This window comes from Peromyscus eremicus, chromosome 14, assembly GCF_949786415.1.
Source record: "Peromyscus eremicus chromosome 14, PerEre_H2_v1, whole genome shotgun sequence".
Classification (NCBI taxonomy): Eukaryota; Metazoa; Chordata; class Mammalia; order Rodentia; family Cricetidae; genus Peromyscus; species Peromyscus eremicus.
Window position 1 is genome coordinate 5,588,495 of NC_081430.1, and position 27,481 is coordinate 5,615,975.

General features: G+C 36.4%; 1 protein-coding gene across 4 annotated transcripts in view; it reads left to right on the plus strand.

Moving 5' to 3' along the window:
- Positions 1-23,656, plus strand: part of Snx13 (sorting nexin 13) — a 100,522-nt gene extending 76,866 nt beyond the window's left edge. For 2 of the 4 annotated variants that reach the window (XM_059279668.1, XM_059279671.1), the window contains 9 exons: positions 2,289-2,461; positions 6,205-6,312; positions 8,249-8,359; positions 12,314-12,475; positions 13,614-13,685; positions 16,660-16,805; positions 17,034-17,102; positions 19,024-19,136; positions 22,306-23,656. In XM_059279668.1, coding sequence (XP_059135651.1) covers positions 2,289-2,461; positions 6,205-6,312; positions 8,249-8,359; positions 12,314-12,475; positions 13,614-13,685; positions 16,660-16,805; positions 17,034-17,102; positions 19,024-19,136; positions 22,306-22,553 — 1,202 coding nt within the window. In that variant the 3' untranslated portion in view covers positions 22,554-23,656. Of the gene's footprint in view, positions 1-2,288; positions 2,462-6,204; positions 6,313-8,248; positions 8,360-9,493; positions 9,940-12,313; positions 12,476-13,613; positions 13,686-16,659; positions 16,806-17,033; positions 17,103-19,023; positions 19,137-22,305 lie in introns of those variants that run through there. The other 2 variants (XM_059279669.1, XM_059279670.1) reach the window with 2 other exon arrangements.
- The last annotated feature ends 3,825 nt before the right edge of the window (positions 23,657-27,481 follow it).

The window sequence follows — 27,481 nt, forward strand, 5'->3', positions numbered from 1 at the left end:
GAAAAAAGGAGTAACACTTGTCCTGTTGTCTAAACGAGAAAATAAGATGGTGTATCTCAGTTTTGGTGGCATTTTTGTGCCCTTAGTTTAGGGAGAGCAGAACTCTTCCCTTTCAGTGTCAGAAAGGACAGATTGATGTGAACAAGAACTAGGAAAACTTAGTTTAGATTCAAGTGTAAAGACTGAGAAATGCGAAGGTCATAATAGGGAATGGTATCTGATATCCCCCCAGAAGTGAAGCCTCGGTTTATGTGCCTACGTGAGTGTATCTGCATTTCACTGTTGTCTAGTTATTATGTACGCCAGTGTATCAATCCAGAGAGAGCTAGTATAGTTGCCGCCGAAAGTCATGGCATATTCATTCCCAAACCTCTTCAGAGAGCAAAATCCACAGATACTCTGTCCTCTTTTAGGAAGTCATAGGGTATTTGCAGTGACCTGTGCATATCCTCCCATGTATTCTGAATCATTGCTAGATTGATAACCCAATGCAATGAAATGCTGTATAAACAATTGATGTACTATATTGGCTAGAGATTATGGATAAGGATAAAAATAATCTGTACATACTAGTACAAGCATGTTTAAAAATTATCCTCAGTGCTCAGTTGGCTGAATTTAAGTATACAGAGGGCCAGCTGTGTGAAAACCACTTACAGTGGTAACAGCTTTCCTGGTGCATTATTTCATAAGCCAGACCACTCAGATGCCTAAGCTTGAATGTGAATTTCAGAAAGCAGCTCCAGGAAGAAATAGGAGCCACAGTAAGGGAAAGTTGTATACTTGAAAAATCAGAAATTATCATCTTAATAGTACTTAAATATGTTGAAAAATAGAAGAATAAGTCCTAAGGCAAGCATGAAAAGAACCAAGAAAAGAATGTAAAATAAAAAAAATACAATGATTATAATTAAGATAAATACCCAATTAAGAACTAGAATAGAGGGGCTAAACAGCCTTGATGCCTGCCACACATGGCAATATTTTAAAAACGGATGAAAGAAGAAGTTTACAGATGCCGTAGGCTATGAGGAAAAATGATGGTTCCATTGGTAAAGTGCTTGCCCCCGAAGCATGAGGATTGGAATTTAGATCTCCAGCATCCATGTAAAAATGGTAGCACTTCAGCATGCCCCTGGAAACACAGGGCTGGGCAGGTAGAGAGAAGAGTATCCTTGGGGCTTGCTGATCAGGTAGTCTAGTCAATTCTGTGAATAACTCACAGGTTCTGTGAGAGACCCTGCTCAGACAAAAAGTAGAGAGACTGAGAAAGATATCTGATGTTTATCATTGGCTTCTTTATGAATGTACACACATGCTTACACTCCTACATGTAGATACACACTAGATAAACATGAAAAGAAAGTAATGAAGTTTTGGAGACCTAGAACAGTGGTTCTCAACCCAACAGTGACATCATCACAACCCTTTTGGGCATTGCATATCAGATATCCTGTTTATCACGTATTTACATTATGATTCTTAATAGTAGCAATATTACAGCTATGAAGTAGCAGCGAAGTAATTTTATTGTGGGGGGTCACCACAATGTAACTGTATTAAAGGGTCACAGCATTAGGAAGATTGAGAACCACTGCTCTAGAGTAAAACAGTAAGCTTAGAAAGACAAGAGCATGATTAAGAGTTCTTCTCTTTATCTAAGATTAGTACAAAGTAGAAACAGATTTCAACTTTAAAGGCTCCCTGGCTTGTATGGTGTGTGGAAAGTCAGAAGGATGAAGGCTTTATTTATTTACTTATTTATTTACTTATTTACTTATTTATTTATTTATTTATTTATTTATTGCTGTTGTTGTTGCTAACTTACCAGAATAAACTGTATCTGTAAATTGTTGACTGTAATTGGTAATTCTGAGAAAAGAATTACCAGGAGATAAGCTTTACCTTATAGCTTTTTTGTTGTTGTTTAGTTGAACAGATTTTAGTTAACTATAAATAAATAGTAAAAGCTTATTGCTTGGTTTCTGGGTTCCTAGTATACTGAATAGTACTGTGACAATATTCTTAAAAATGAATAGAAGCTCTTGAGAAGAGATTCCAGTGGCCAGTGGCATCATCAGACTTTTAACTTGTCTTATGTTGTAGTCATTGCTTATAATACCGTAGTCATGTGAGCACAGAGGACTGGAATCTCTTTCATCATTGCTGCCATTCTGTTGTCTGTCATTTCAAATTCTTCATGTTGTCTTTTTTTGTTTGTTTGTTTTTGTTCTTCATTTCCTCCTTTTTGTGTCTTTTGTTCCTCTTCATTTGTTTGAAATGACTAGTATATGCTGACTATGACCCATATGCTGTGGCAGGCGTTTGTAATGATCATGGCAAGACATATGCGCTCTATGCCATCACTGTCCACCGGCGCAGTCTAAACACCGAGGAGATGTGGAAAACCTATCGGCGGTATAGTGACTTCCATGACTTCCACATGAGAATCACTGAGCAGGTAATGAGGTTTGTAAAACTTGTGGCCTTTATACTGTTTCTTGGTTCAGCTTTGGATCTACATTTCTCTAAGAATGTTCACAGTGAATAAAGTTAATGAGAGAAAATAAGGTACTGATTTTTTATATAACTGCCATGATTTTAAGCAATGAGCCACTAAATCAGATGTGGAAACTTGAACCAGTCTGCTCATTATGGAGTAACACCAAAGCACCAGTGGTACTTTAAAATGGAAGAGTTAAATGAATGTCACTTCTGACCTGAGAGAGAAAACAAATGGATGGAGGGAGGGAGGAGATCCTGTGCTCTGCAGAGATGCTGGTTTGCAGCAGGGAAGGAGACTGCTGTAGCTGCTCATTTGAACACAGTAGTGGGTTTGGAGGCATAGTTTAAAGCTATGGTTATTTTGAATGGTACTTCCATCCAACAATGTTGCTAAAACCTGCTTAAGTTATATTGAACCACAGTCTAAAATGAACCTGGCATTAACCAAATACTGTTTTAAATTCTTAATAAATTTAATCTTATTTTGCAGAAATAACTATAAAGACTTTTAAAGTTAAATGAAAACAAACTTTTTCTTTATTATTTTTGAAAAGCTATTTTTTCTTCTCCTCCTTAACTTAGAAAAAACAATACCAGTTAAGATGGAATAGGTAATCTGTGGAGCTTATTTTCACTGTTGAAAGTCTTTGATTGATTCAAAATTTTAGTTATCTAAGTAATATCAAGCCAATAAAATAAAGATAACACCTAATTGGATTTCAAATGACTTTGTACTATAGCAATCAGAAAATGTCCTTTTCATTTAATGTATTTGGAAAAATATGGTTGGTACCATGATAATCTCATTAAAATATTTAGCAGATACAGGAAGATAAACTAGAGCTTTGAAATGATTAAAAACAGGAGGTGTTGATCAACTTCTGAACATCACTAATAGGACTGTTTTTAATGAAATAAGTAACTGTCTTTGGACATGTCTCTTCCTTTATATTTTTCTATGTTAATAATCTTTTATGAAGGACTCTCCAGCTCACATTGGAGAAAAACTGCTTACTTCTTATGTATTAGATCATTGTCTAAAAGCAGGCAGCTCATGTAGCTCTTTCATGCACTTGAACCAATTATAAGTTTTTAAAAATTATTAATGGCCAAGAATAGTTTCACTTAGTGCAAATTAATGGGAATTTGGTTTTATAGGACATTTTTCTGTGAACAAATAGTTACAATTTTTCTCTTAACACAAATAAATAAGTAGTGCTTAAAAGTGAAATAAATGATTTTAAAATTAGTGTCATTTTGCTTAATTTAGTGAATAATGTTTTTTCTAAATCTAAGTAAATGAACTATCATTTATTTTCTTTAAAGACTTTAATAAATAGTCTTACATTTATGGAGAAGGTTGATAAACTTAAGAGTTAAAAATTGAATGTTATATGCGTTTAAAAATGGCTTGAACTGACCATTTATTTTAAAAAGATTTATTAAGTTTTTCTTATGTGCCTGACTCTACTCAGTTCTAGGAAAATAACAGTGAACCAGGCAGGCAGTGCCTTGACTCTAGGAATATACATTCCTGTAGATACTGTGCATTTCTGTTTCCCTGAGTGAAGTCTGTAGGAGTGCACACACTGATGTCATTGATGCTATTAAATACTCATTTTACAAATGAATACGATCATTAAGTGTTTGAGTATTACACATTTTGAATTTCTCATAGCATAGTTTCATACCTGCTTCATCAAATTTCTAGAGGTGTATTAAGAATCTAAACCCAATATGTTTAATGTTGAAAGATAAAATCTTTGGGCTTAGAGTGTCTATGATTTATATTCAGTATATGAGTCCTTTTAGAGGACATTCTGATTTAGTATGTGCCAATTCTTACTTGTTTGGACATTTTTCAATTATTCTCATTCTTTAAAATATTTCTGTATGTATTGATAGGTTATATAAAAGTTATCGCCTTTTCCTGTGACAGTATTTTAGAATACTGATGTACAGGCAGATAACTCACTAAGGATTGTGTCTTTAAAATCCAGACTTTCTATTTTGTGATGTTAAGTTATTGTTGTAGTTTTTTAACATTTTAAAGTTTATGGGGAAATTCTTATTTTAATGATAACTGGCATTTGTGTTCATAAAATACTTCAGACTGGGTAAATCACACAATGACAGTCATTCCAAACGCTGGAAGCCTGAGGTCCAGGGTTGGCAGGGTTGGCTTCTCCTAAGTCTTCTCAGTTGTCAGACAAGGACATGGCCTCTTTCCTGTATGTGTACATTCCTGATGTATGCTGTCCTCCTACAAGGATAACACAGAGTCAGGTTGACTTACAGCCTACTCCAGAAGTCTTGGATTAATTTAATTTCCTCACTAAAGACCTGGTCTTATATGATTACAGTATGGGGTACTAGAGGTGAGGCCTTCAGCAAGTGAGCTTGAGAAAATGCGGTTCAGACCCTTACTCTTTGGTAAGAAAGGAAACTAAGTGGGTAATTTATAGTCATATACATAAATAATATTTTAGGAAATTGTCAGTCTTTTAAAACAGCATTGGATGTTGACTTCCACCTTGTAATTTTTTATTAAAAAGGGGGCGGGGGGCGGTTCATTGAACCAGACAGTCTATTTTACTTAGTATATTCAATGAAGACTTGTTTCTTCTGGCTTTATATGTAACCAGATTTGTGAATTATCACTACTACACAGTACTTTCAATGTATTGCTCCTGCCCGTTTTTTCTTCTTGATAATGACCAAAGGAAAAGAATTATTTTACATATGCAATGGGCAATGAACCTGTTCATATTTTCACTCTAAACAACCGTGAGCTAGTTCACTGTGTTGAAGATCCACATGATTCTGAACACCCGTCCCCTCTGCAATAAGGATTGGTTTTCTTCATAGAGATAATATATTTTAAACAAAGGATGGTTTTAAAAGCTTTGCTTGCTTCAGTGTGTTTACTATGGAAAGAGGGAAGAAACTGCCCAAGGCTGCAGGTCCCAGCAGTTGACCAGCTGTTCCTAGTAAAGTCCCTGCCCTTAGGCCATGTGAGCAACCGCTGTAGTAACAGCTTGTGTTGAGAAGGTGTAGTAGGTTACTGTCATGGACCATTAAGATGTACCTAAACATCAAGTCTGTGAAGGCTAGACTGCTGTATTGCTTTAACATGACAGTGACTCTTAGGTCTTTTTCATATGTAATCCATGAGCCTATTTTTCATATGGTGATGAGGAAAGATTATTAATGCTTATTATAGATGTATACAGAGTTTAATATAGTTGATGTCTATACTTAGTAATTTGTCTTTTCTGCTTTATAAATATAATACCGTGATTATTTTATTGTCATATTAAATTAGTCTTTTAGATTTTAACAAGCCATAATATCATAACTTTGATTAAAATTTTAAATCTTTAATACTCTGTTCATGAGTCAAATGGTTGCTAAGAAAGGTGTTACTGTTTTACTATGACATTTTGAATAATCTGAGAACACCAAAATGAAACTTCATATGGCTGAATGCCCATTTTCATCAGTTATCTTCCTTTGTTATTCTTCATCATGATAAAGAAGGGTGACTGTATTTTGGGCTTTGGGGGCAGTTTTTTTTGTGATGTTTAATGTAAGAAAATATAACCTCAAATTATCTGAAGATACTTTTGACATGTAGAGAAATTGTTAAGTGGAAATTATTTCTCTTAAAAGAACAGTTGAATGTATTTTCTTTTCTAGTTTGAAAATCTGTCCAGCATATTGAAGCTCCCTGGTAAAAAGACTTTTAACAACATGGACAGAGACTTTTTAGAGAAGAGGAAAAAGGATTTAAATGCCTATTTGCAGGTAAGGGCATTTTGTTATTTCCCACAGATTTCATTTGCTATGATACACACGTAGAGTAGATTTCTTTATTGAGTTATGTTTGGTGAAGCATATACTTAGCATGCCTGTGACCCTGGCTCTATCTCCAGCCTTATTAGCAGTAAGAACAAAACCACAACTGAGTGTTTTGCTGTAATAGTGGACTGATAACCAATTTTGAGGAGTGTATCCAGTGTGACATGTAGTCTTTTTAATAGTTTATTAACTGTTTCTATATTTAGTGATACATTTAGACATTTTCTTTTAAGCACTCAATACTTGTTTCCTTATGTTTACATGAGCATGTGTAACATGTTTTTCAGATTATTGTGACTAGATATATCATAATGGTATACCCAACAGTTACATGCTCCCAATTCAATACATAGTAACTTTTCCGGTTACCACAAAAACCAGAATGTTTTTTTGTTCTCTGAATAGTTCAAGAGAGGAATATAGCTGAAGATGCTTCTTGGATCCACCGTCTTGGTCATAAAATTTCCTCATAGGAAATAACAAAACATATTTTACAAGTTACATATTGCACAGGCTAGTAGAATGCCCAGAGATACAAGTGTTACACCTGAATACCCAGGAATTACCCGGGGGTGGGGGGGTGGGGGGGTGGGTAATGAACCTTTTCAGTTTATCCTAGTAAGTGTTTGTAACGGTTCTGCATGTCTCAGAAAGGCATCACCACAGCTGATAGTGTCCCACTACTTAGCTCCCTGTCTCTGCAGGAGGAATCTGCAAACTGCAGCCAACAGATAAGCGTCTGTTTGCAACCAAGAATTTTTATCTGTTGCCTGGAGCTGTTCTCTTCTCTTCTCTTCTCTTCTCTTCTCTTCTCTTCTCTTGTCTTTCTGTCTTTCTTTCTTTCTTTCTTTCTTTCTTTCTTTCTTTCTTTCTTTCTTTCTTTCTTTCTTTCTTTTAACAAGCAGGAGATTTGAATAGTTACAGTAGAGACTCTATGGTCATAACCTACATAATTACTATATGGCTCTTTTAGAAAAAGATTTAGTAAATTCCTCCCTCAGAATCTAGTGAAATTTAAAAGCTGAATAATTTGTTTAGAATTTTTTTTTTAATCTCTTCTCTTAAATGTCCCCACGTGTGACTGGCTGGCTTTAAAACTGCAGTTGTCCTTCCTTGTTATGTGTACTGAAAGGACAGGAAGAGGAGGAGGCAAAGGTGTGGCTGCTGACCTTTGTTTTCTCCCAGCTCAAAGCTGAAGGCATACATGCTACATTTCTAAAGCTATTCTTAAACATTTTGCTTCAAAAATAGTCAATTTTAGTTCTAGTAAGATCCCTATCAGTTATGTTTGTATAGTTGATAAAATGACTTTTCCCAAATGAGGTACTGTAAGTCTATTTTTATTTTTTTTTATTTTATTTTATTTTTTTTTTTGGTTTTTCGAGACAGGGTTTCTCTGTGTAGCTTTGCGCCTTTTCCTGGAACTCACTTGGTAGCCCAGGTTGGCCTCGAACTCACAGAGATCCGCCTGTCTCTGCCTCCCGAGTGCTGGGATTAAAGGCGTGCGCCACCACCGCCCAGCGTAAGTCTATTTTTAAAAGTGGCTCTACTGTATACTTTTAGCTCCTGAACTCACTATGTCACAACTTGTGATATAGAAGGATCAAAGCTAGATTATTAAGTTCATTAGCATTTGTGTAAGCAGTATTTTGTTTTGAACTTTTATGTTTTTGTTTATGTGTATCATAAAATTCTATTTTCTTTAACTTTAATCTTGAGCATTATTATATAAACAACACAGTTTTCTAATGTGTTTAAGTTGTAGAGTCAGAAAATAGAGTCAAGTCAAAGTATTTTATAGTCTTAACTTCTTATAAAATGAAATTATAAAAAATAATTTCCACTGCCCTGCCATCTTAAACTCCCTTCCTTTCCCTATTAGTTACTCTTAACTCCTGAGATGATGAAGGCATCCCCAGCTTTGGCTCACTGTGTGTTTGATTTCCTTGAGAACAAAGCCTACAGTAAAGGGAAAGGTGACTTTGCTCGCAAGGTAAGCATGCTATTGAATCTCCTCTTCAGATACTCTTTCGTGGTTCCTTTTTGATAGAGGAAAACTAGAGATTTGCACGTGTTTTAAAATGATATGTTAAGTACGTCTTGGCATGGTGGCTTCAATCATTGCACTGTTGCCTGGAGGATCTGTTAATTCCAAAGACAGGAGCAGAAAGACCGCCAGTCCAAACCATCCTGGCCAAATTACTCAAGTGGTTAATTAAAGCAAGCTTTTTTATTTGTGTACATTGGCTGTCTCTCCCCAGAAGTGGGGTTCAAGAGATCAGCATTGGATGTGAGGAAGAGGTTTTTATTGCTCAGAGGTAGGGAGTTTCCAATGGCAGATTTGGTGGGCAAAATAGGTGGGATTACAGGAGGAGACATTAGCATGAAACAAAAATTTAACTATAAGGTGATCATAACAACCTTTTAAAACAAAGGTAAGGTTGCAAGATGGTTGTAACAACTTTTTGAAACAAAGATGTGGTTGCCATTTCCCACAACAGGAGCACAGAACCATTTGTAGTTAAGGTTACAGGTGGGGCCTAGCCAATCCTTGAGAAACAGATTTTATCAAAACAGGAATGAGCCTAGTTTGTCTTTGACTATAAAATGACTTTCAAGCCTAAGATGGAGGCAGACTGGTTCATCTTACCTTATGTACAAGCTCACATTATGATCTAGTGGAGCTTGAAAGAAGGAAAAACAAAGGAACAAACTTAGTCCATTAGGAAACCTAAAATAGGTTACAAGCTATTTATTATTTTGAGTTGGAAATGTTCTTTATAGGGAGGAAGTGTCTTTTATTTGAATTAAAGATGAGAAAAAAATGTTAAATAGGATGTGTTCTGAAAGTATTTTTACCTGCTGAGTGGAATGTTTATTATTTAAAGTGTTTTAGTTCATTTAAAATATGAAACCAGACCTGTTTGTGGAATTATGTATTGTGATATGAACAGAAGCCTTGTAAACAGGCCTTCAAAGTCCTGTTCCTTCTTTGCTAGCAACCTTCATGGTATTCCTTTTCATTTTGCTACTTCAGTTTTCTCAAGAAATGAAGATGTAACTCTTTATTTTAAGCCAAAGCATAAATCAAGTAAGATATTATTCTGTGTTTAAACGTTTCTTACAGATAACTAATGAATGTTTGCAGTTAATTATAAGAGCAGAGGCAGAAGTAATAGAATTTGGGAAGATATGCAGTAACCCTTTGCACATTGTTGGATGTCTTCAATGAATTCAAAATAAAAACAGAAAAGCTCCTACCATCCTTCCAAGTCCTTCCTTGTCATTAAAAAAAAAAGGAAAACATTTAATTGGGTAGCTTACAGTTTCAGAGGTTCAGTCCATCATCATCATGATGAGAAGCATGGTGACATGCAGGCAGACATTGTATTGGAGAAAAAGCGGAGGATTCTACATCTTGATCCCAAGGCAACAGGCAACTGTGTGCCACACTGAACATAGCTTGAGTAAAGAAGACCTCAAAGCCCACCCCCTCAGTGACATACTTCCTCTAAGAAGGCCACGCACACACCTACTCCAAAAAGGCTGCACCTCCTAATAGTGCCACTTCCTTTGGAGGCCTTTTTTTTTTTTTTTAAACTACAACGTAATGGATGCTAACATTCCTAAGTTGAATGTTTTAAAAATAAATTCTATATATAGACTTTAAAATAGTAAACTGTATGTGTGTGTGTATGTGTGTGTGTATGTGTGTGTGTATGTGTGTGTGTGTATATACATACATATATGCATGTGCATATTTTCATACTCTTTCTGCAGAGTGGTTGCATTCATTATCCAACCTTAAATGTTAATAGGGATGTGTTCCAGTCTTCTCTTAGGTATTTTCCTTATTTTCTGTTTTATGATTATTTTAATTTTAACAGAAGAATTGATAAGTCTTCTGAGATAAAAGAAATTCTATGATAAATATACATTGTCTTTTTAAATAATCAGCAGTAGTACATATATGTTAATTGCATTTATATTTTTAATTTTTAATAAAGTCTAAAGAATCTCCTAAGTGGCCATTAGATTCATCTATAAGCATTTTATGAGAGACTTTCCACAACTTAAGAAGTTATCTTAGAGACTATTACTTTTCCCTATTTCTTTTAAAAAAAAAATCTGTAGAACAATTAATAGAATAATTGCCAAGCAGCCTTTCTCTCACTTAGATGTACCTTTTCTACTGTTACATTGTGATGCGAAATCACAATTTTGCCCATAGTGAGAAGTATAAATTTAAGTTAAAATTCCATTGTATGTTGTGCTACTAGAACAGAGAACTGAGTCGAGATGGCACCTTAAAGAACAGACAGCTGTATGGGTTCGGTGTGCTTGCACTGGCCTCCATGATTTACTCTTGTGCCTCGTGGTTTGAAAGTTTGTTTTTTGTCTGTTTTCAGAATATTTCAGAACACTTTCTAGGTCTGTTTTTAAATAAAACCTGTATTTGTAGAAGTAATCATAAGATGGACTCTTATGCTTATGAAATTCTCTTTAGTGAATATTACATTATATTAAATGTTGCAGTTTTCTCATTATTTGTGTGTCTTAAATGTGATAGATATTTGATAGATATTCTCATAAGGTCCTTTCTTAGAATCCTGCATATCAGGCTGGACATGGTGGCACAAGCCTTTAGTACCCAGCACTCAGGAGGCAGAAGCAGGCAGATCACTGAGTTCCAGGCCACCGTGGTCTACAGAGAGAGTTCCAGGACAGCCAGGGTTGCACAGTGAAACCCTGTCTTGAAAACAAAGCAGCAGCAACAATATAAGTAAATAAATAAGTTATTCTACCTGTGTGTTCTTGATTAAGGTTGAGTATTCCATAAAGCATAGCAGCTTTATTGGTGGCTGTCTTACTTTTCTGTTGCTGTGATAAAACACCAATGCAACTTTTGATTAAAGAGTTTATGGAGCATATGGTGTCAGAGGGCTAAAGTCCACGGTGTCAGAGCAAAGGCATGGCGTCAGGGACAGCTGAGAGCTTGTATCTGATCTACAAGTAGGAGGCAGAGAGCACACTGCAAATGGCATGACTCTGTGAACCTCAACGCCCATTCCCCAACAAATCCCAAACAGTCCACCATCTGTGGACACAGTGTTCAAATATATGGCCCATTCTCACTCAGACCATCACATTCCACTCTCTGTCCCCCATAGGCTTGTGGCCATACATAATACAAAATGCATTTAGTCTCCATAGTCTTTCACATCTGAACACAAAGTCCAAAGGCTCTTCTGAGTCTCAAGGCAGTCTCTTAACTGTAAACGCCCATAAATATTAAAAAGTAAATAACAAACTTCCAACATGTAATTTCACACAATATACATCACCATTCCAGAAGGGAAAGTTGGAGGAATAGTGAGGAAATGCTGGACCAAAGCAAGACCAAAATTCAGGAGGGAAGCTACAAATCTGGTAGCTGTAGTTCCATGTCTGGTGTCAAAAGGCCTAGGTGACCCCACCCTTCTGGCTTTGCTTACCTCAGCGAACTTCTCTCTCTTGGCTAGTCCAACTCTCTGTAGCTCTTTGGCACATGTCTCATGCTATGGCAAATATCTCACCATTGCTTTGGATTATGGTGGAAGTATGCAGTGGTTAATTCTATTTGCATCAATATTTATTTGGGAAGGTATTCAGAATTCCTTCAGTAAGTAAACAATGAAGGCTTATGTTCCTGTCTTAACACTGTCTTCCCCAGTCAAACTTTAAAATCGTGTATATGCATTATCAAGATATATTTTAAGGTGCACCAAGTCAACAGTTGGTTTTTGTGTGTGTGTGTGTGTGTGTGTGTGTGTGTATAATTTTTTAAATGCAATGAATGGCATATCGTTGACTAGAAAATCATTTCCTCTTCCCATGGTTGCACTCTATATTTTCTTTGCCTCTGAGTTGTGTAACTGATCTGAATATAATTTCTTTTTCACTTTAGATGGACACTTTTGTAAATCCACTTCGCAACTCTATGAGGAATGTTTCAAATGCAGTAAAATCCCTTCCTGATAGCTTGGCAGAGGGAGTGACAAAAATGTCAGACAACGTAGGCAGAATGTCAGAGAGGTTAGGTCAAGACATAAAGCAGTCGTTCTTTAAGGTAAGAGGATTCCCAGTGGTATGTAAAGGAAATTGTTGTTATGTCAGCTAAAATGTATTGAGCTACTTCCCCAAATTTTCAGACATACATCTATAAAAAAGAAAAGCTAAAGGGGAAAATTTATGTCAGAAACTGACACTAAAAAATCCTTTCATCAATCTGTTGTGGTAGATTTTTAAAAATTCATTTATAATAAATATTTAAAATTAACAGTTAATATTTTGTATCAACTTATTACACTGAGCTATTTTGATTCTTCATGGTGTAGATTTCTTTGCAAATAGATAAGTTGTACTTGTAAATGAGTTATACTTAATATTCACTCAATTTCTCCTGATTCAAACAGTGGAGGCCCATCAGATCAAAGTCAAGGGAGGTCCTTCCCTAGTCAGTGTGCGGGTGTGTCCTCATGTGCATACCCCTGGGTGGTACAGAAGTGACAGGAAGCTTTCTTATTACATTCCTAGACAGTGGGGTTCTACCGAATACCTTTGTTGCATTTTTAACTTACACTTTTAAAATAATTTTGACATAGTTGTTTTTTAAGGATGTTATCAAAGCTGTAAAAGACAAAGCATAAACCTAACACTTGAGTTGTTGTAAACATAGGTAATATCTAATTCCATGCGATTATGAATGACATGTACACATATTTATTGAACACAGATTTTCCTTAATGTTAGAGTTCCTTTTCTGTTAAACATTGTCCTTTCAGTGGTGCTTTGTCCTTACATGTGTCTGTGGAAAAGTGAAACATTGAAATGAGTGGCAGTACTCCTTCTGCTGGTCCTACCTCATATGACCTGGAGCAGAAAACATCATCAGACCTTCCCGGGCTTTAAAATACGTGCTCTGTTTCCAGATGTTTTTCAGCTAACACTGGTTTTTCCTTCTTCCTGATCATCAAATAATTGGTTAATTGCTTAAACCTGTTAACATACTTTCACGAGGTCTTAAAGTAAAAGCAGACTGCAGCGCTGTTCCCTGACCGTGTTGAGTTTAAAATTTAGAATGTTAAGCTTTGTTAATATGTTGCACCAAAAATCAAATCAAATGCTGGTGTTTGTTTTGGTTTATGGTGGTGTTAGGTTATTTCACTGTGCTACTGTGTTAACTTTTTATTACTTTAAATGTATAGGTGCCTCCTTTAATTACAAAGACTGATTCAGATCCTGAACATTGTCGAGTCTCAGCTCAACTTGATGATAATGTGAGTTAATTTTTATTCTGTAATTTTATTTTAATATGTTTGGCAGACTTTTTTAATAAATGTGCATGTTTCATTCGTTCAGATTCCCATATCGGGTTAAGCATGGTGAATTCTTATGGACTGAACATGTTTCTGATATCAACACTCTTAATTTAAAAAAACAAACAAAGAAATAGAAATTATCAGGGCCCTACAAACCAAATCCTCCCTTGCTGTTATAACCTTCTCCTCTACCATGGATTTACCACTCTTTCCCCTGGTCTTCAGACTCTGTACTTGGTAATGAAACTCCACAGGGTGTACTTCCTTAGTCTGTCTGTTGTTGTTGAGCTTTGTGAGGGTCTTCTGTGTCCTGTCGTTGTCTCTCTCAGTGTTTGTGTCTGTGTAATATGTGGATTGAATCTGGTAAGTTTGTGTGTCGGATTGTGCATAGAACTCTAGAAACATTTTAGTCCATATCTTAAAATTGAAAAAGATATACACATTCTTCTACCTAGAAATTCAATTCCTAAGTCAGAAAATATATGTGAATTCTATAAATTAAACTTTAGCATGTGCTACTAAATACTTTTCCAGAACTGACTGTGCCGCGTTCGTTGTCACCAGCAGCACACGAGAGTTTTCATGGTCTGCATGTTGCCGAGAGCCAACATTTGTATCTCTGTGACTCGGCCTTAAGTCGTGGTTGTGCTTCATGTAGATTCATGTATGTTGGCCTCCTTTAATTACGTGAATTTAATTCAGTGGCCTTATGGGTATCTAGATCTTTTACTCATTTTCCTATTGGCTCAGCTGTCTTTGCTTTTGTGTGTTTTATTAGCGTGGATGCTGCATAGAATCTGAGTATGAGTTCTTTCTTTACTTTATGTGTGCATGTGTATGTGTGTATATCTGAAATGCCCCCCCAATGTACTTACTCTATGTAGATTGGCCTACCTTAGGGTCACAGTGATGCTGCCCTGTGGTTTTCCTTTACAGGCTCTCTCGCTTTACCATGGAAGCATTTAAATCTGCACTCTGTCTGTGATTAATTGTATGTGTAGATTGGATAAGCATTCAGCTGGCCTAAGCACCATTTTCTGGAAGTCCATCTTAGCCACTATTTTGTTTTTTTCCTTATCTTACATATTATATGTGTGATTCAGTTTTTGTGTGTTTTTGAATCTGTTTCAGCTCTGGCCTCTTAGACAGATTTATCTTAAAGTTACAATTTCCTTTCTCAGTTTCCAGATTGATTAGTTTACAATAAACTGTCTTGATTATGTTTTTTTGCTTCTTCAAGGTCATTTTAGAATATTTCATGAGTTTAACAATATCTGTAAGCATCTTTTATGTGGATTTTATAGTTTAACTTTTTTTCGTACTGTCTTGTTAGCAAACTTATGTTGTTATTTTAATCACATAATTGAGCAGTATTTCTTCTACCATAATAATGAAATGAGTCACTCTCCCCGCTGTGTGTTTAAGTTATAAACTGTCCATTCATGGCATAAAAACTATACTAATCAAATGCTTGCAACGTAGTAGTAAAACTTTAAAACCCATGCCTTTTCTCATTATTTAAGTTACAGAATTGAGGGAAAGGAGTATCAAACTATCAAAAATTATAAAATGATCAGCCATTACATATAGTTCTAAATCAGTAACAATTTTCTACTGGTATGCATAATTTTTCACATAAAAGCATTCCAGCTGGTTTTTAATTATTATTTTGCACTATTGTATGAAGGCTTTCATGATTAAAGTATATTAATTTCCTTTTTCTTTTCTAACTGATAAAAACTTTCCATATAACATATTCTGATCATATATTTCCCTTTCCCGACTTGTCCTAGGTCCTTCTACAATCCACCCACCCAACTCCACAACCTATGTTCCCTTTCTTTCTTTAGAAAACAAACAGGCAAACAAACAAAACCCAGAATTTTTTAAAAAATAAAAAACACAAGAAACCCACACATGCACAAAACCCCAAAGCCATAAAAACACAAAATTGGAAACCATAATGTACAAGCAAAAGGTCAGTAAGATAAAAAATGCCCAAACAGAGCAATATGTGGTAAAAAGTCTGCAAAAATTATAGTAGCTTTAGGTGTATTAATTAAATTCTTCTAGGTTTGCTAACTGTATTCACTAATTAATTATACCAATTATATAAAATATATTAATATTAATAACATAATATTAACTGTACCAATTGAAGCATAAAATTTCCATAAATTGTTCATTTTATAATGATAGTTTAATTACTTAATGGGTTGTGCTTTAACTTCTTTTTCCCTGAAAATAGTTGTATATATATGTGTGTGCGCACATATACACACACACACACACACACACACACACACACACACACACACATAAAACATCTTAATTAAGCAAAACATTGTTTGTTTCATCTGTTTAAATATAGATAATAAGTATACTTTTATTCTGGTTTTTGTTTGTTTGTTTTTTTAAGAAGCAAGGTTTCTCTGTATAGCCCTGGCTATCCTGGAACTCACTCTATAGACCAGGCTGGCCTTGAACTCAGAGATTCACCTGCCTCTGCCTCCCAAGTTCTGGGATTAAAGGCATGTGCCACCACCACCTGGCCAAAATACTTTTTATTTTATGAAAAAATATTACCAGAAAATAATTATCTATTTTAATATTATATTACCAGAGTGCTAAAAGTTAGAACTAAATCATATTTCTGTAAGATTATCATCATGAATCGACTTTGAGAAGCTTTTTTAAAACTACAACCTTAGAATTTACTTAACATCGCAGGATTGTAAAATTCTGTGTTCTATAAAAGTACCTGTTAGACACGTTTTTTTTTCTGAATTAAAATGCAGTGTCATCTTCTGAAGACTCTAATGTCATATACTCTCTGACATCTTAGGTGGTTGCTGTTCGTTCAGTACAAATAGTCATTCACAGTACGAAGCTAAACAGTGATCCTGATTTTTATGTCTCATTTTGTTTCCAGGTGGATGACAATATTCCACTTAGGGTAATGCTTCTTCTGATGGATGAGGTGTTTGATTTAAAAGAGAGAAACCAGTGGCTGCGAAGGAATATCAAGAACCTGCTCCAGCAGCTTATTAGAGCCACATATGGTGACACTATTAACAGGTAGCTGTTCTGCTTCCTTAGAGCCGATGTCACTGTCCGTAAACTTCGCTTCCCTAAGTGAATGGCTCAGTGTTATCAGGACTTTTTCCTTGGAGCTTTTAAAGATCGTTAGCTTTCCTCTTCTCAGAAGAAGCTCATCTCCACTCAAAGTGTTACTGTGAGACTTGTGTCAGTTGTATTTGCCTGCTAAGACTTTAAGCTTACTCTTTCAAATTTCTTAACTTTCAGAAAAATAGTTGACCATGTTGACTGGATGACCTCACCCGAACAAGTAGCTGACTCGGTGAAGCGTTTCAGGTATATCTTAAGACATAGTACTGAGTTTAGCATTGCTATACGTACTTGTCTTTTAACTTAATGGTTTTGTTTCTTTCCTGGTCTTAACACTGGTTTGGATGAACAACGACTTATGAGACTTATAATACATATTTGGGGCTGGTGAGATAATTTGAACAGTAAAGGCACTTGGCACACCAGCCTGGCGACTTGAGTTTGATCTTCTGAGTCCACATAAAGGTGACGGAGGAGTCTGCTCCTCTGCATCTGTCCTCTGACCTCCATGTGTACTGTGGCCCCTGTGCCCACTCCCCCAGATATACCTACCATGCATATGCACACATGATAATTAGAATACATAAGCCTCTGTTCTGTGGAGCTATTGACTTTTCTAAACCAGACTAGCAAAGATGCAGAGGGAACATTTTTAAAATGATAGGTGAGATTTTATCACATAGAACAGCTTTAAGATCACTGAAATAGTATTAGAAAGCTGGGCCTGGTGGGATTTGAGGTAGAGGCAAGAGGATCAGAGGTTGAAGATTAGTCTTGACTGTGTTGTGAATTCAGGTGCCAGCCTGGGCACTTGAAAACCCTGTTTCATAAACTTAACGTTTTTTATCATAGAAATCACTAAGTGAAGAGTTTAGAAAATTGTATCTGATACATTAATCTTTAATGTTTGAGGACAGTACAAATAAAACAACATTAACACAGTAATTTTTAAGTTTATATTGCAAAATGTGTTCAGAGCACTCTGTCAGTCACCGAAGAGAGATAAGATGCAGTTTCTTCAGAAGAGCACAGAAAGCAAATAGAGAAGTGAGCCCTCTGTAAGTGTTACGATAGACAATGCATAGGGGTTCCTCACATCGGTACTTGAGGTGTAAGGATGGGTTAAGAAGGGAACTGTCAATGTTGTACTGACTTGCTTCTCCCTGATTTTATATCCTTTTCATCAGGTGTGCCTTTTGCTTTCACTTGGCTGTGAGACAGTAGAGGGTTAGAGAAGGAAAGTAGTTTGCCCAAAGGCTCTGGGGATAGAAAAGGAGGAAGCTCTTTTCTGATCAGAAGCTAAGTTTCTCCCTTTTGTACTGTATTGTTTCCAGAGTCTGACTACCGGCCCTGGTGTGTTCATTTAGTTAGGGCCAGTGAATCCTGTAGCAGTGATTCTCAGCCTTGAGTGTAGATTTCACTCAGCTGGAGAAGTTTAACCCCATGTGGATCCTTTCTCTAGAGATGTTTGGATTGTCTTAACAGGTAGAAGGTCTTCACAACAAAGATGGTTTTATCTCCTTACAGCCAAGGTGTTTCTAGTGCACATTAAGATGATTTCTCTGCAGGCATGTCCAATAGCAATGGGTGGGGCTTCTACATATCTGTAGAAGACAGTATTGACAGGATGCCTCAGGGTCAAAGGTGGACTCTGGTCTTCTAGAGAGCCTCGTTTCTCTTTTTCAATCCAGGTCCCCTTGGGCCAGACAACAAGAAGCAGGATTGAAATCCTTAGAAGATGGCAAATACATCATAGGCATCAGCTTGAGACTCATGCTGGTTGAGTTAGATGGGAATGGGAATGCCATGGCCGAGAGAGGCTTTCCAAGTTCGGAGCTCTGTGGGTGGATTTGAATAAGATGTTGACTTAGCACACACCCACTCTGGAGTTTAAATGTCTGTCATGTGTTGATCCACATACTCCATTTTATTAGTGTTTGTGAAGTACTGGGGAGCAAGAACTTACCTGCTGCTTTTTTGTGTCTATATTCTTTTATGCCTAAATTGAATACTGCTCTTAGATAATGTTTGTTACTGTCTATGTAAAATTTTAGAAATGCTATCTTGGTTTGAATATTTTATTTCTTAGCAGTTTGTAATAAAGTTATCAACTATTACCATTAGAAAATGAAACTACTTACAAATATTATTTAATTTTCTTAAATAGAGATGCATTTTGGCCCAATGGCATTTTAGCAGAGACTGTTCCATGCAGAGATAAAGCTATCCGAATGAGAACAAGAATTGCAGGAAAAACAAAATTATTTGCAGTTATGCCAGGTAAGTGAACACATTTGATTAAAATTTGATTTATTTGTATTTCTTCTGACTTTTTGACATTGACACTATGCTAGTTTAGCTCATTTTTGTTATTATACTGACTGCCAGATGATGGCTTACTATCTACTGGGTACTATGCGAGGCATTTCTCATACCTGCTCACAAATCCTCTTAACAGCCCTTTGAAACAAGTCACTATTAACTTTATCATTTTGTGTATGAGGAAACAGCTCCAAGTCACTGACCCAAGATTTGTAGTTAGTGAGTATCAGAATTCTGACTCATCTTCGAATGATAAAAAGCTTACTCTGCTGCTTTGAAACGTTTTGAAAATTATGTAAAGACAACATGACAGATGGATGGGCTGATACAAATATGAGTGTGACTTGGGACTAGTAGGCCATGGCCTAGGGGACAGCCTGTTGTTTTTTCTGTTGTTGTTGTTTTAAAGAAAGGCATGAGTATGGCTGAGGATGTAGCTCATTGGCAGAGAGCTTGCCTAGCATGCACAAAGCCGAAGAGATCCCGAGCACTGCATATAGTAGGCGTCACAGCACATGCTTTGAATCCTAACACTTGACTAGCCTGGTTTACATGAGACCCATCTTAAAAAACAAAGTGAAATTTGAATTTTTCAGAAAGAATGTTTAACTTAGAATGCATGTCCATTTACATGCAGTTAACTGATAGATCAATTATTAATCCTTATTAACACATAACTGAGTATTCTGTTGTTCTTATTTGAGTATCTATTTGTGATACTGCATTAACATAGATTTACTTGTCCTTTATTTTTCTCTCATAAAGAGAGCCTGTGACCAGTGGGCTTTTATGGCCTGGAGAAGGAGATGGTAGTTTTGTCCCTGTGTCACAAGTATCTTTAAAAATGCAAAGCTGTAAATAAATGCCTAGATATATTGTACCTCTGTTTTAATTGTGGATATAGGGAATGGACAAGATGGATTTATAAGTTCTTTCATCTGTTGTTACCTGCTTTTCTGCTTACAATTTAACTTTGTTTCTTTCCTTCATTTTCTAATTTTTGAGGTGGAGTCTCACACAGTGGTCTGATACAACTGTGTAGCCCCTACTGACCTTGACCTCAGTGTAAGGCTGCTTCAGCCTCCCAGTCCTGGGATTAAAGACACGAGCATAAGCTAGTATGCCTGACTTTTTTTATGACTTAAAATTAGATTTTTCAGTGTTTAGTTTTCTATCTTAAGTTAGAAATCTGCCACATTGCTGTTACTTTCCCATATGTGGTTAAATATGGTGGCATAAAGTAAAGAAATGGCACTTTGGAAAAATTAAAAGAAACAGTAACTTAGGCTGTTCCTCAGTGTCCCAGTAAAGCAGTTTGTGCTGTGGCCGACACAGCCGCAGGAACTCTTAGTCACATAGGTACGCATGGGACCTGGACCAAATTGTGTGCCAGGCGTTTGTGCACATTGCTTTCCTTTCCTAAAGCTGCTGTTCTTTGAGGGGGAACCAACAGACAAAACAAAGAAATAAACATAGTGTGTTAGATAGTGATCAGATCTAAAGAGAACAGTAATACAGCAGAAGAGAAGAGGCCATGGCAGGTGAGTTCAGCTGCAGAGAGAATTACCAGGGAAGGCCTTGCTGTGAAGAAGACCTAAAGAAGTTGAGGGTAGATGAAAACTGATTTTTATGTATACTTAATCCTATGTTTTGTAGTAGAGTCACATATTTGTGCTAAATTATAGTGTATCTCTGCTTAGATACAGACTTTTTGGGAGTTACAAGTTTTTGTATGTTTTTAAAAATTTAATATTAAAAACTTTGCAAGTAAACGTCATACACCAAAATTAACCAGATCCAGAGTCTATACATTTCACTGAATTTCTGTACAGTTAGAATAGCTGTTCTTTCACTATTGAATATGTTTTTATGCATTTATCTACAACAAAAAGAAAAATCCACAGCAGAATTAGAACTAGAAAAACAGCTTTATATCATCTTTCATACCTCATGTCTATTACCCGCTTTCAGCCTTTCCTCATCTAATATTTAGCCTTTCTTGTTTTACATGTTAGGTAGTACAGACATGTACCTTTGTTTACATATATATACATTATTAACTAGATTCCACGTATGAGGGATAACACAGGGTTTTTTTCTCTCTCTGTGATTGTGTGACCTTGCTTATTTAATATTATAGATTCTAAGTCTGCAAACTGCTAAATTTTTCTGTTTCTTTCTAACAGCAAAATACTGGTTTGTTTTATTCTTGGGGCATTTATGAATAGTTCCAAGACACTCGTATGCAGTTATCCAGTGTTCTATCTGTGGTACTTTGGTGGTGTTCATGTAAGCTCCACACTTACTTGACCTCATAGTCATGACAACTTTTCCATTATTTTTGTTTGTTTGTTTCTGTTTTTTGAGACAGGGTTTCTCTGTGTAACAGCCCTGGCTGTCCTGGAACTCACTCTGTAGACCAGGCTGGCCTTAAACTCACAGAAATCCACCTGCCTCTGCCTCCAGAGTCCTGGGATTCACGGAAAAAGGGCACCACCACCTGGCAGCTTTTCCATTCTTTACTTTCTTGTACAGGAGTTTTTAACTTCAGCCACATTTCTCTACTCTCATTTCTTACCACTTTTTATTTACTTCTGATTTGTTTTTTTAAGTTTTGTTTACCAGGGATAATCCTTAATTTCCTTGTCCCCATCCTTGTCTTGTCCAAGTAACAAAATCTGCTACAGTCATTGTTTCTGCAAAGGACATTTTCTTGTTATTTCACTGTAAACATCTCCACACCGTGAACATCTTACTAAAGTCTTACAAATCTGTATAACTATAAGGATATTGATTATTGAGATCTTGGTTCAGTGGTTGGTGGGGAGAGTGAGTATTGCATGGAAATAAGAAGTAGGATTGTGACTGTGAAATGAAACCTGGGAGTATGGTTCTTTACTTTGCTCTGTCTTGTTGTCTTTGTGTCTTTAGTGTTAGTGGGTAGATGATGCTGGATGCAGATTCGCAGAGGCTTTAGACTGTTATACATAGCTCATGAACTGAATATCTGCTGTTTATGAGTTGCTCTGCTGTATGCTTTGTAGAGTCTTGATTTATGGTCATCGTTTAGGCATGTATTTCCTTTTTCTGAAGAATGAATTTGTATGTTTTTCTCTACTTCATACAGATGAACTGAAGCACATTATTGGAGCTGAAACAACACGGAAAGGTATTCTTCGTGTTTTTGAAATGTTTCAGCACAACCAGTTAAATAGGAGAATGGTGTATGTCTTCTTAGAAGGCTTTTTAGAAACCTTATTTCCACAGTATAAATTCCGTGAACTTTTCAACAAACTTCATTCAAGGTCAAAGCAGATGCAGAAATATAAACAGAAACTTCAAAGTACTCAAGCGCCTTCTTTACAGAAAAGGTGACACTCCAGCATGTAAAGCTGGTGTTCTTCTTGTCCAGGACTGATAGTGTGGACAGCTCTTCGGGGTATAACTCACATACTGTTGCGTCTACAACAGTCTTTCAGTGTCTCAACAAATCACTAGTACATCCATAAGACTGGGTCTTCTCATGCTCATCTGTAACCCAGCCAACACCAAGAGAGATTCCTGTGTCTTAAATGATTTGGTGCATAATTTGCAACATTGAGAGGATACTGCCCCCATCTCATTCAAGAATGGAGTTGCTCTCTTCTGTTCCAAACAAATCAGCATTCTCTACCAGTGACGAAGTGCCAGAGTGTATGTATGAGTGCTAAGGGAAGCACAAAGCAATGGGTCAGAGGTCACTAGTTTGGTTAATAGTTGGAGACTGCAGTGCGTGATTGGGAGAGGTCTGTTTCCCTTGGTGATCTTGTGGGTCATTGTCAGCATTTTGATATCATGTGGGTCAGCAGGTGAGTGATCTTTAGAACAGATGTTTCAAGGTCTGGGAAAAGTGACAGAATGCCCTCAGTATAGGAAATAACCCTTTCCCAAAATTACAGTTTTGTTGTGTAAAGCACTATAAAATAGAACCAATCAAAACTAGAATTTGATTGGATTTATTATTCATTGGTATAAATTTTCATTGATTTTTATGTGCTTTAAGGGCTCAGCTTGCTCTTAAGGTATTCAACTCTCTACTTTCCCTTTGGCATTCTGTGCAGAAGAAGCATGTGGTAGCTCTAAGTTTAAATTTTTTAAATCTTTTAACAGATTACTGATTATATAGAGGGGGAATTATTTATTGTAAGAACTGCCAAATACATTCTGTCCTAAAAATTGGAAATTTAAACAGTACTCTATTAAAAGTTACCATATGATAACTTTAATCATATGATCTAGACATGCCTTAGGTAACTACCGACATAGCAAATCAAAGGATTAATGAGCTTATAGTCCTATGTAAACATACAGATGCCTAATTCTACTATGTGTACATATATGAAAATAAATAATGAAAACAGAACTGTACTATTTTTTAAAATATGCTTTTATTTATATTTCGCATAATGTAAAATTCTAAATAAAGCTAGTACACAAAACCCTTTGGTGTATACATTTAACTCCCTAATATAATTTTATATATCAGTGAAACAAAATACCTTTTCTAGTTTTGAAGCCTTTACATTTCCTAGTATTCCCCCATTTTGTCCATTAAGAAGTCTTCATATCCCATGTATGCAGGATTTCTGTACTTTTAAATACTTCCAATGACTAAGGGTTTGGATATATCAGCTCTTTTTGTTTTAAAAATATTTAACACTAAAACCTTAAAATAGTGAAGCTACTTTTCAGACCACTGAGCCAGTATCCTGGTATTAAAAGAAAGTTTGGGTGCTCATAGTAAAGGACAGAGTACTGATATCCCAGTTATTTGGGAGCTTTAAGATTGGAACAAGATACTCGTGTCTTGCTTTCACTTAGATCCTTCCCACCCAGGAAAGCCTGTGAACAGAGGGAAGCCTTCCTGTAAAGCTCTATGATGTTTATCAGTGCTGTTGTGCATATTTGTAGTATGCATATATTCAGCATGTGTTGCATGTCTTTCAGAATTACATAAGTTCTGGTGGAAGAACTATTTCTTGTACTCACCATATATCCTGTCCTTGCCCTGCCAGCCCCTCTCTCTGCCCCAGGCCCCAGGCTTAATTGGATGTGTCAAACACATCTGTAGGGAGCATCAGCATGGCCACAAGCGCAGTGATGTTCATACATCATATCCCTGCCCATTTCAATTATATTTTTACATGAATAAATCTAAGTATATACAGAAGGATTCATGCAAGAGCCTAGTGTGTACATGTGAAATGCATTTCTATATAAAGTGAGAAAACTTGACTGTTAACCAGGGGACAAAAGGTCATATAAAGTGCACATTCTCCTAACAGCCCTGCAAGACAACTGCAATCATACCAAAACAGAACAGAGAGTGAAAACACAACCATTTGAGTAAATGTTTTTAAAGTAATTTTTTGAGAAGAGTGTATATTTCAGGAGCAGAAATGTCTGCACAGCGGAGAGTAGGGCTGTGGTATGGCTGCAGGTAGCCTGTTGAGTGACTTGGTCCAGCTGTGTAGAGTATTTAACCCAGAGGCCAAATGCAGTGTGCCACATGTACTCGTGATGTTGTATGCCGTGCATTTATTGCCCGTGTGAAGAACAGATACACGAAGAGGCGTTATGTCCTCCGATGTTAAGTTTCTGAATGCTTTTATGTCAGTGGTGCCTTTAGGCAAGGACCTTCAAAATTAATCATTTTTTGGGGTTTTCTGATTCTTTTTTTCAGGTAATATGTAACTAATTAGAAACCATCACAGCTTATTCACCTAAAATTTGATTGTATAACTTAAACATAGCACTCAGATGACTATTTCTTATCATTAGGGTATTCATGTAGTTGCTGGAAACAATTGTGCCATTGACCAATGGATGCACTTCGTTAGCCTTAATTTAAAACAAACAAACAAAAATTCTTGAATATTTCAGTTTGATCACTATGAGTTTGTGCTGCAGATATTTGGGGGAAAAATAAATCAAACAGTTAAATGTGACCTGAAAGTTACCGATTTTTTAAAAATTAAGAACAACATAAATTTCACAATCTAAAGTTTTAATTTTGTGCAATATTTTCATTTAATGCATGTTTATTTGAGTAATTGTAAAATAAGTACATTTTTAATGTTTTGAGATATAGTTGTGTCTTCTTAATCCAACAACTGGATTCGTTGTTGCTGCACCTTAATTAAGGACTTGTTTTAAAAGTCTTTGTCACTCGTGTGAGATTCTTTATTAGTAGAAATGTTGCATATGGGAGCATGGCTCCTGTATGATAAGGGAGAACTACAGAGCACACTTTAGGGTTTTAACTGTTAGAAAATTACCTGTGCATATCACTGTACATAAGTGTCAATTGTGCCTAACTGCTCTATCACTGCTCCCCTTCCTTAACAAAGGGGAAATCATCAGAATGTCAGTTATTTTTATTAACTACAAAGATTAAAATTTTGATTTGGTTTGTGTTATGTTCTGTCCATTAGAAAATACTAATAAAGTATTAACAAACACTTTCATTGAGTTTATTTGGCAATATGTGCTATTTTTAAAAATGCTTGCTCAGTCTTGTTTTTACAATCTCTGTTCTTTAATTTCAATTTAGAAATTGAGCAGTCCAGTTCCAGGAATATAGATGAGCTACTGAATAGTTAAAACCAGCTGGATTTATTTTTTTCTTTTATGAGGTAAACCATTGGCTATACAGTCTTCAAGAAACTTTTATCTTTTCCTGTCACCTAAAATTATATAGTGATTTTTCCAAAAGACAAAGATCGAAAAATAGTAATCCATTAGCAAGTTGTATTTTATGTCATTTGAAATTCATATTTTGACTGGTATTTTAGACATGTTCTATTCTAGATCCACAGACTGCTCAGACATCAAATAAATACCTATTACCTCACTATGAATTGGTGTAATATTTCTTAGAACAATACTTTAAATATCAGTCCCTTTAAGATGTGCTCTGACAGGACTGTCCATAGTGTTCTACAGAATGGTGCAGTAGTCACATTCAGAGCATTGTACCAGGCTCTGAGAGAGCCTCTGAAAGCTTCTCCTGGGCTTACCCCTTTCCTAAGCTTCATTGATCACAGTCTCTGACATCAGCAGTTAAGGATCATGTTTCCAATGTTGAGCTACGATAGTCACTGGAGAGTTGTAGTGCCTTTGCTTAGGAAATGTGAATTGTACTGGAACAACAAAAAATGTGGATTTGGGACATAATAATTTTTTAAATTGTTTGTAAAATGCCCAGTCTTTGGGAGAAAACAAAAAATATGGTAAATAAATAAAGAGCTGGTTGGACAGCAGATGTTAAGTGGAATTTGGCTGAGACAAATAATATGCTTGATTCAGGAAATTTTGTAGGCGCTCAGAATGAAAATTGTACTTCTCAAGTCATGCTTATCAATGCACTTCTCAAGTCATGTTTATCAATGCAGTATATGAGAAATATATTGAATGTGATCTTTTAAGCGGGAGTGATCTTTTACATAGTAAGAATGGAATAAAACAATAGAAGTATGTGTTGGAAGTCCCCCTGGTTCCCCCCTGCCCCCGATTCACTAGACGCCTCATACCACAGTAATGCGGTCAGTAAGCTAGACAAGAGACGAGCAAAGCTTTTCCTGAAGTTCGGGAGTGACGAGCTTAAACTGTCAGTGCCCCTCTCAGGGAAGTCACACAAGGTGCACTCAGTTCTCCCAGCAAGGACTTAGGACCAAATGTGAGATATTTTGAGACTTTGTGCCTAGGCCATCCCATCCCTTCCCATTGCTTCCTGACTTTTCCCAAAAGTCCAGACTCAAAGGAAACTTGCTCTATATGGACTATGGTTTTCATAGAGTCAAGGTTTAATGAGCTGTTTTATTAGTTGGACCACTCCTACAACAAAGAAAGTTCTCAGACAGTTGAGAAGGGGGCAGCCGGACCGGCAGCCCTTCCTTCAGGGCAACAGCCAGGCCAGCTCTACCACCTCTTTAGCAGTTGTTCCAAGGAAGGGATGAGAAGTTGTACAGTGTTGGAGCATCCACACCCTCAAGTGGAAACATGGCAGAAACAAATTACATGAAGATGAAATTGATGTCTGTTGCAGTCCAAGCAACTGGAAGAATGACATTTATTTCCAATGAAGATTACCAGAGCGAACAGTTAATCCATGGTCTCAGCAGCCTTACGAGGTACAGGTGCAGTTTTGTCTTCTCCAGTCTATAGGTGGGACTTGCTTGTTTTGCAGCTGAGAAGTACTAAAGCAGCCAACCCCAGATGGTCTGGCTTCTCAGTCAGTACTGGCACTGGACATTCCGGGTTTT